The 9,719-nt window shown below is 35.7% G+C and overlaps 1 protein-coding gene, 1 long non-coding RNA gene and 1 pseudogene across 2 annotated transcripts; 2 read left to right on the top strand and 1 right to left on the bottom strand.

Moving 5' to 3' along the window:
• Positions 1-1,321: 1,321 nt before the first annotated feature.
• LOC147485217 (putative xyloglucan endotransglucosylase/hydrolase protein B) lies at positions 1,322-3,314 on the bottom strand. The gene is made up of 3 exons (XM_086572324.1): positions 2,201-3,314; positions 1,572-2,104; positions 1,322-1,484 (listed from the first exon to the last, which is right to left on the bottom strand). The coding sequence occupies exons 1-2, from the start codon at positions 2,388-2,390 to the stop codon at positions 2,031-2,033; spliced, it is 264 nt and encodes an 87-aa protein (XP_086428450.1). The 5' UTR covers positions 2,391-3,314; the 3' UTR covers positions 1,322-1,484; positions 1,572-2,030.
• A 3,140-nt stretch (positions 3,315-6,454) lies between these two features.
• On the top strand, positions 6,455-8,292 carry LOC147485216 (putative pentatricopeptide repeat-containing protein At3g13770, mitochondrial pseudogene; annotated as a pseudogene).
• Positions 8,293-8,328: 36 nt separating this feature from the next.
• On the top strand, positions 8,329-9,228 carry LOC147485215 (uncharacterized). The gene is made up of 2 exons (XR_015201891.1): positions 8,329-8,562; positions 8,960-9,228. It is a non-coding gene; the product is annotated as an uncharacterized LOC147485215 (long non-coding RNA).
• The last annotated feature ends 491 nt before the right edge of the window (positions 9,229-9,719 follow it).

Raw genomic sequence — 9,719 nt, 5'->3', positions numbered from 1 at the left:
GCCCCCCTCTTAAGGAAGTAAAGTTCCCAACACCTATGAATATAAGCCAGGGAGGACCGCATTTGATGAGCTTAGTGCTCTTAGCTAGACTAGACTTCTGTAGTTCTTTCTGCGTCCATCGGTACAGCTTCTTAGTCATCTCTGGATTTCATGTTACCATGAGCAGGACCGATCACTACGCCTAGAGTATAAACACCGCCAGCAGAACAAATGACCACATGAAGTAATAACTGGTTCCTTAGCCACATCCAAACACACATTGCAATCAAAATTCGCCATTCCATTCCCTTGCTCCTTTCCATCCTGTCCTAAATCCTCAACCACAACGCCTTCTGCGCTATCTTTTGGGGACACACCATCCATTTCATTCAACCCCTCAGAAACTATAGTACCACAACCACTACGAACACCCTGGACTGCTGCTGCTGCAGATGAAAATGCTGCACTCGAGTCATACTCCACCCCATAAGGAACCCTAGACCTATACCTCCTAACCCTCAGTCTACGATTCGCTTCAATCAATCTCCTAAAACGAAACTCTGGGTATTGAAGAAGGTCTCGCTGCAAAGAGCCATCATCAACCCCTCGATACGAACGAGTGACAGGACCACCACCCAACCCAGCACCAATATTATCAGTGTTATTGACTTGATTAGTAGTAGTAGGTGAAACCGGAAAATAAGGAACATGAGTATGATAACCCAAAACCGACGCTTTCAATCCAACCCAGCATGAACAAGATCAGGAACAGTTAACCTCCCACCAAAAATCTCATTCACAGCTACAGCTGCAGCAGCAGCACTCGCACCACTAAACCCCAAACATCTCTCCAACCAAAAATCTCATTCACAGCAGCACTCACACCACTAGAGCCCAAACCACTCTTCCACCAAAAATCTCATTAACGGATAAAGCTGCAGCAGCAGCACTCGCCGCACTCGACCCCAAACCACTCTCCCACCAAAAATCTCATTGACTGCTACAGCTGCAACGGCAGCACTCGCCACACTCAAACCCAAACCATTCCCTAACGGCAACCCTTTCTCAAAGTGTTTCTAACAACAATAATGCAACTCTCTTTTCCAATCATTTGCATTTTGTTGACATAACATAATATACAAGTATATTACACAACTGCGACAATTCAATAAAAACATTCTAACAAGTGTACCAGTCAAATAACTGAGGCCAAAAAAATAATGCTCGACATTACTCGATTATATACTTTTCTAGAACATACAATGCAAATTAAACACTAATTAAGAAATTATAATCAATAAAGCAAATTAATAATGCGAAAAAAGATACTAACCTGTGCAATCATTCTGTGTCAAACCTTTCTTAAGTAGACTACATCGGAATCTCCCTTTTCTCCTGTGAAGACATTCGTCTGTAAAATGTAGGGCTGGTCTGTCCTGTTTCCCAAGAACTCAAAATCTATCTCATCATGCTTTGAGTTTTGAGATGATAGCTGAACATCATTTCTGCACATTTGCAGAAATATAAGAAATTTGGAATACTTCCCAAGTGATTAAGTGAACAAGAACTTTTGGTGAACAGGAACCACTTACATAGAAGGCATTGCAGATTCAGGTCGCTCATGCCAATCTGGCAACTGTAGCATATAGGTTCCATTGTTTCCACTGTCCCATCTGGGAACATAGCTTCAAGCTCCGAGACATTAAATCAGACGTTTTTCCCGTGTTCAGGAGCCCTGGCCAAGTTTCTTCTATTGAAGACCTCACACAATCCATACTCGATCGTTACCTTTACCTCATTATCGACGTCCATGTAGTTTGCGTTTTTGTCGGCGGTACATAGTGCCGATACAATATGTGAAGCCGTTTGTACGCAACGCAACAAAGGCGATACAATAACTCTGTGGATTGGTGCTGAAAGATTGTCCTTGAATTGTTTTCCTATGGCGAAAGCTCTAGCTTTACCTGTGTCCGACAGAGGCAGATCCCATGGTCGTTCTGCTGTTGATTTCCAAAGTGGATCTTCACAGTCTAACCGATCACCATGTCTCATCACAGTGATACCATCTTAATTTGCATACTGAAGTGTCCAAACAAGTAAGACCCCTTTGACTGAAACCCAGTACCTGATACACAGATCCAAGTTAAACACTATCAGTACACTCAGGTTTTCCCAACAAAAAAACAGGAAACATAATTGAGTATTGCTCTTACAGTCTTACCAGTGTATTTGTCAACGAGGAGCTCAATCTCATTACCACCATTGAAGTACTTAATGTGATCAAAAGCCCATGTGGGCACATAGTTCCTGTTAAATGTAACATGAACAGCTTTCTTTGGAGCTGCACTCATTGCTCCTGCTGTTAAGAATAAAAACACCAAACACAGAATCCCCACTGAAGAAGCAGCCATCTTTACTTCTTTTGGAAAAATAAGATGAGAGCTAATGTAACAAGAGCAATGGGGGGTCTATTGTGGCTGCGTTTGACAATTTAGTTTGAAAGGAAGCTGTCATACGAGGGGGACCAGTTCCTTGCTTGAGTCAGATTAACCCCACGGTTAAGGGTTCAGTCTCATTCGAAGCTTTAGACAAAGAGAGATAATGGAGGAAGATATATGACAAGACGGATTCAACCTCTGAATCTACTTCCCGCTGGTATTCTTTGTGCCTATATGGTGTTTACGGGGTGGGACTAAAAGGTGTATACCTTCCCTGTGCTTCGAGCTATTCGCTATTCTAAGGCAGTCTTTCTGACTAGAAAGGCAGGAGAAAGATGGCTACATATCACCGTCGGAAAAAGAGGTACCAATTCAAATTTGAATTGATACAGTACCCGCTTAAAACATAAGTTATAATTTGTTGGGCCCAGGCCCAACAGTAATAGTATACTTATAGGTTTCTAAACCCGATAGCTTCTACCTAATTAAAAAAAAAAAAAATCTAATTTAAAATAAGGTTATTTAGTTTTAGGTCGTCCCAATAATATGGGTATTTGCATTGGACCCAAAGTTTTACGTTTCTTAGCTTTAGGTAACTCTATCGTTAGTTAACGATTCATTTACCAAGTTTGACCGTCTATTGTGGTGTGTATAGTGTTATGCCCTTTCAAAATGCAACAACGACCCTCACACGTTTTGCACGTGCCCACACTATAAAATTCAAAATCAAAATTTTAAAATACCCGACACGTGTCATAATCCATGCTCCTGATAAAGTGGAGGTTGCAAAAAAGGAGAAGCCCACTGTTCCAAAATATCAAAATTTAAGACAAATACGAAACTAAAAACCTATGAAAATTGAACTTCCAATCACTTAGTAAAACATAATCTATTAACCTAAAAAAAAAAATTAACTACACATATCGAAAAACCAGGTAGCCTATTTTCTTCCTCTTCTCTATTATTTACAATTGTTTATTGACTTCATTTTATTATGTATATTGCAGATAATGGCGTATGAAAATTACAGCTTATGTAAAAAAAAATGCTAAAGGAAATTCTAGAAGGCAGGACTTAACATTCAACAAGATCCAGTCTACAACACAGAATTAGAGAGCGGACGATTCAAAAAGCACAACGTGACATTAAAGTTACCAAAAGACTTATTCTTTCTTTAAAAGTGCGTCATAGTTAAAGAAATTGATGGAAGCCCAACATATTACATTTGCAAAAGTAAGAAGATTCAGACTTTTTCACGCAATCTGGTTTATAAAGGATGAGCGTGATATGGAAATTGAAGACTTCAATTTCAAAGAACTTATGAAGAAAAGAATAGAAGTTGAAGAGAAACAGAATCAACTCGACATCCTCAAAAATATTATGCTAGATTGTTTAGTTGATGATAAACACAACAAAGATAAAATATATTATCTCGAAGAAAAAAATTAAAAGGAATGAAAGGCATTGAGAGTTCCATAATAAAGAAAAGAAAACCATGAGGATTAGTACTTTAATACCAAAACTTTATTATGTTGGTCACATAGTATTTTTTTAATGGCCAAGGTTTAACGCTTCTTATTTATGAAAGTTTGTCACTATAGAGTCGGTTAATTTTTAGTTTAAATTTATAATATAAGCAGCTCACTTTTACAATTCTACTACTTCAAGTTATATTGTGTTCGATATCAAAAAAAAAAATGCCAAGCAAAGATAACATATCCATATTAAATTTTTTGGATGTAGATGGAGGAGGAAAACACAGGGTGCGAAATCAAAATTATATTTTTTGGGTTAAGGTTTGTTTTGATATTTTACATTAGTACAAAACAACATGTAAAGGCTTTGGCTTAGGGGCTGAAAGTTTACAAGCAGAGAAAAATTAAACACAAATACAAATCAAAGGAATTAACACATCAACATGTTTAATCAGATGCATTATTTATTCGACAGAAGCTTCTAACCAACTCAATTTTTAAATTAAGTTACTTGGTCAAGCAAAATGTGTTGCTTATTCAGCCAAGTCTTCAATTTAGTTCGGATTTTATCCAATCATATCGTTAATAAATTTCACCAATTCCAATAAATTTCACCATAACAAACAACTGTACGCAAATGCATTGAACTAACTTCAAAGAATAATTCACGGAGAATCGGAAATTGGATACAAATGAATTGAGCTAATATCAAATAATAATTAACATAAAATCAGAAACTAGATGCAACTGCATTGAACCAACCTAAATCGAATACTGAAACAAATTTATCAAACTAACCTCAAAAAATTATTAAAGAGAAATCGAGAAATTTGATGCAAATGTAACGAACTAACCTCAAAAAATAATTAATGGAAATTAGAACATGAATGCAAATGCATTTACCTAAACACAACGAATAATTAACGGGAAATTAGAAACTGGATGCAAATGCATGGAACTGACCTCGAAGAATAATTAAAGAGAAATAGAAAAATGGATAAAAACATATTGAACTAGCCTCAAAAAGAATAATTAATGGTAAATTAGAAACCTGGATGCCAATACATCGAACTAACCTCAAATAATAATTAACGAAAAATCGAAACTGGATAAAATATATCGAACTAATCTCAAAGAACAATTAATGGAAAATTGGAAACCTGGATACAAATGCATAGAACTAACCTCAACAAATTATTAACGGAAATCGAAAAACTGAATGCAAATACATCGAACTAACCTCAAATAATAATTAACGAAAAAAATCAGAAATTGGATGTAATGACATCGAGCTAACCTCAAAGAATCATTAACTAACATAAAATCAGAAACTAGATGCATAATCGCAAATACAACGAATTAACGAAAAATTGAAAACGGGATACAAATGCATTGAACTGACCTCATAGAATAATTAATAGGAATCGAAAGCTGGATGCAACTACATCGAATTAAGCTCAAACAATAATTAAAATGAAATTAAAAATATGATGCATATGCATCGAATTAACGAGAAATTGGAAACTGGATACAAATGTAAGGAATTAATCTAAAAAATAATTAACAATAAATCAAAAATTGGTTGCAACTGCATGGAACTAACCTCAAAGAACAATTACTGGAAAATTAGAAACTTGATGAAATTGCATTTAACTGACCTCAAAGAATAATTAACAAGAAATCATAAAACTGGATGAAAATGTGTTGAACTAACCTCAAAGAATAAGTAACAGAAAATTGGATATAAATACATTGAATTATTCTCAAAGAATAATTAACTGGAAATTGGATGCAAATGCATTCAATTAACCTCAAAGAATAATTAATGGAAAATTGAAAATTGTATGCAAATGCATTGAATTAAGCTAAAAAAAAAACAAGAAATCGAAAACTGTATGTATAGACAAGTGTTTGAGCTGATAGACAACTACGAGTATATAGTTTGTCTTTTCGCTATCACTAAGTTTTTGAAAATAAAATAGATTTTAGTATGATCTCTAATTTATCATAAGTAAAAGTTAATAGATAAATATAATATTAATATATTTTTTTTACTTATACATTAAAGCAAAAATAAAAATATATGTTTTTTTCAAATCATAAGAAAAAAAATATTTTCATATAACGGCACCCGTTCGTAGGACGGGTTCGAAAACTAGTTTATTACATATATTTTAATAAAAAAATTTACAATATATTTCATTTTAACATTAATATGCTAAAAATTACTTAAAAAAACGTTTATCTATTAAGTTTGTCAACCTTATAATTTCATTATAATATTTTTATGAAATGAATTTAATTGATCTTAATTGACTAATACAACTTTAACAAGTTTTTTTTTTTTAGTAGTTTGAAGGTTTAATTGTGAAGTGCATTCGATTTTATCATTTTTAACTAATGTTTTAAATTTATTTTGTAAATCAAAATGTATACATAAGTATCCAGAGCCTCACGCGTTTGGCCCTCAAGCCCGGCCCTTCAAGCCCTACCGAGAGGGTTGGGAGGAAAAGTGCTTCGAGATTTAAGTATTGGCCCGACCCGACCCGCCCCGAGAAGTAAATGAGGGTAGGGCTGGCCCGGCCCTCAAAGCATGAGGGCTTCATTGTTTGAGGGCCGGGCCAGCCCGGCCCGGCCCATTTGACACCACTAGCAGGGACCAACAATTTTACATTGCAACTTGGAGACTGATCAATGTTTTCTATCGGCTAAACTAGCTAATATAGTTTGAAAAGTTTATGAACATAATCTCAATTTCCCGTCCCTAGTTGTCGATGTTTGTATATGAGTTTGTTTTTAGTTCTAGGAGATACTTATCTGTTACTAGCTTCAATTTTGTGAGTCTGTGATTTTCATTTTAAAGTTACTCAGAAATTTGGCAGGTACACAGCCTAATGAATTCACTTATGCAACTGTGCTTACTTGTTGTTCTGGTGACCGTGGGATCAACAGTGGAAGACAACTGCACTCACTTATAATCAAGAACAATTATGAATCACATGTATTTGTTGGAAGCTCACTTCTTGACATGTATGCTAAAGCTGGTAGGTTCCATGAAGCTAGAGGAGTCTTTGAAAGTTTGCCGGAGAGAGATGTTGTTTCTTGCACTGCTATCATATCAGGGTATGCTCAACTTGGTCTAGATGAGGAGGCACTGGAAATGTTTCGCCAGTTGCTGAGACAAGGAATGGACTCAAATTATGTCACTTATGCTAGTGTCTTAACTGCTTTGTCTGGACTGGCTGCACTTGATCATGGCCGACAAGTTCATAACCGACTGCTCCGTTCTCAGCTACCCAATTATGTTGTTCTTAGTAACTCTCTCATTGATATGTACTCAAAATGCGGAAGTCTTACTTACTCGAGAAGGATTTTTGATGGAATGCTGGAGAGAACGGTTATCACTTGGAATGCAATGCTAGTGGGATATGGTAAGCATGGATTAGGTAGAGAGGTTATCGACCTGTTTCAGTTAATGAGAGAAGAAAATAAAGTTAAGCCAGACAATATTACTTTTATAGCTGTTTTGTCAGGCTGCAGCCATGGGGGGTTAGTCGAGGAAGGTTTGTCAATATTCAAGGTGATGATCGGTCGACAAGTTGGGCTTAGACCAGAGCTTGAGCATTATGGCTGTGGTTGATCTACTTGGACGTGCTGGGAGAGTTGACGAAGCTTTTGAATTCATCAAACAGATGCCTTACGAACCAACTGCAGCTATTTTAGGTTCTCTCCTAGGTGCTTGTGCGGCTCATAAGAATGTTTTTGTAGGTGAATTTGTGGCACGCCGCCTATTTGAAATTGAACCAGAAAATGCTGGCAATTATATTATTCTTTCCAACTTATATGCTTCTAATGGAAGATGGGAAGATGTGAGAAATGTGAGGGAGCTAATGAAGGGAAAAGATGTGGCAAAGGAACCTGGGAGAAGCTGGGTCAAACTGGATCAGACAGTGCACACCTTTCACGTTGGTGATTGGTCCCATCCACAAAAGGACGAGGTTTTAACCAAGGTTAAGGAATTGTTAGTAAAGATCAAGGAGGCAGGATATGTTTGTGATCTGAGCTGTGTGTTGCATGATGTTGACGACGAGCAGAAGGAAAGGATGCTTCTCTCTCACAGCGAGAAATTAGCTATAGCACTAAGATTAATTGGTACTTGCTCAGGGGTACCAATCAAGGTCATGAAAAACCTTCGTATTTGCGTTGATTGCCACAACTTTGCCAAGTTTGTATAAAAAATATGCAAAAGAGAAATATCTCTAGGGGACTCTAATTGATTCCATCACATTGTTAAAGGAATTTGCTCTTATGGTGATTACTGGTGATTGGCCTATTGCTTAATTTTTACCTTAAAAATTCAAATATTTCTCCAAGTTTGGAATCTATTTGATCTGTTATTATATGCGTGGTCAACTTATGATATTTACCATATTTCCATCGTTTTTAAAACAGCATTTTTAGAAACCCAATATTAAGAAATCTCTACACCAAGAAACCAAATATTAAGAAATCTTCCATACTAGTATATATATATGCCATACAACTTAACATACATATATTCCTCTACAATTGCTTAATTTTATTCTTCATTCATTTGCACAGATTTCTGAATATGAAGATATTTACTTCCGTTTCCTTTTTCTTCGTTCTTGTGCTCCTCTTCACTAGTGGTAAACCTTTTTCCAACCTATACATTTTAGCTACTTATTGTTTTTTATTTGATCGAAACAACAATATCACAATTTTATCCGTCAAGTTTTCCTTCATTATCTTCCCTTTTTTATTGCTTCACATATGTTTTTTATTCAGTGCAAAAAAAGGTCCTGAACTCATGTAGTTTTTTATATCTTGTTTGGTTGAAATACATGAATGTGTTAATATTATATTTTTGTATCACTTATTATTTATAGTTGCAGATAACTTGCATATTCTCTTTCATATCAGTTGATTTATTTTACTTTTCTGCTAAGGATGCCAATAATTTTCCTTCAAATGCTTTGACCTATTTTATGATATAATTCCAACGAGGACCACCATAACACGTTTTCACATTTGGAATTAATGCAGGTAACATATCTGGAGAGGCTGCAGTATGTGCCGCCGATCAATTCTTCATTCGACAATGTACCCCTGGATTCTGTACTGAACTTTGTTCCAACAAGTACTTAAAAGCTGCACACGTTCACGCCAGTTGTGACGATCAATTTCATTGCACTTGCACAAGTTGTGGGACACCGCCTTAGAAATACTTCTCTGTTAATTCAAGTTAGAATTGTGATCCTCTTATAATAGAGGAACATGCAAAAATAAAGTGGAATAATAAATATTTGAATCAATGCTTATCTCATGGCCTATTGCTGATAGTTTTTAGTGATCTTCATTTCTTTCATATATTTACCCACCAATACTATGGTAATAAGACTGACCCCATGAACTTAACTCTCCTTGCGTTTCTTTGTAAATTACCTCTTTTAGCTCTTAGAAAGAGGGTTATGGGTTTATTACCTCTTTTAGCTCTTAGAAAGAAGGGTTATGGGTTTTTTTCACTTAACCCCGGCCCTAAACCCAGCCCTGAAGTTTGTATCTCTTTTTTAGATAATCTTCCATTTGGAAAATCATTACTGATTGCTTTCCACTCCGTCAATTATATTATATTTCAAATTACCTGTTTATTACCTCTATTTCAAATTTGTAAAAACTCCCTATTTTTTTAAAAAAAAATTCTGTCGAAATTTACAAGCTTCCAACTTCCAAGTGTTGAACTTCAATTTTTAAGATTCAATCCTAACCATTGATATCCATCTGATAGTTTCAACAACTCCACATG

The sequence above is a fragment of the Coptis chinensis genome, chromosome 7 (genome assembly GCF_015680905.1).
Source record: "Coptis chinensis isolate HL-2020 chromosome 7, ASM1568090v1, whole genome shotgun sequence".
NCBI classification, from domain to species: Eukaryota; Viridiplantae; Streptophyta; class Magnoliopsida; order Ranunculales; family Ranunculaceae; genus Coptis; species Coptis chinensis.
Note: the sequence above shows the minus strand (reverse complement) of the source record. Positions and strands in the feature narration are given on the sequence as shown.

What these genes read in the sequence shown, in the direction of transcription:
- LOC147485217 (XM_086572324.1), bottom strand. Translation starts at nt 2,390, where the DNA reads ATGGCTGCTTCTTCAGTGGGGATTCTGTGTTTGGTGTTTTTATTCTTA. An exon ending in CCTCGTTGACAAATACACTG is followed by an intron (nt 2,105 to 2,200) that starts GTAAGACTGTAA and finishes TCTGTGTATCAG; the next exon opens with GTACTGGGTTTCAGTCAAAG.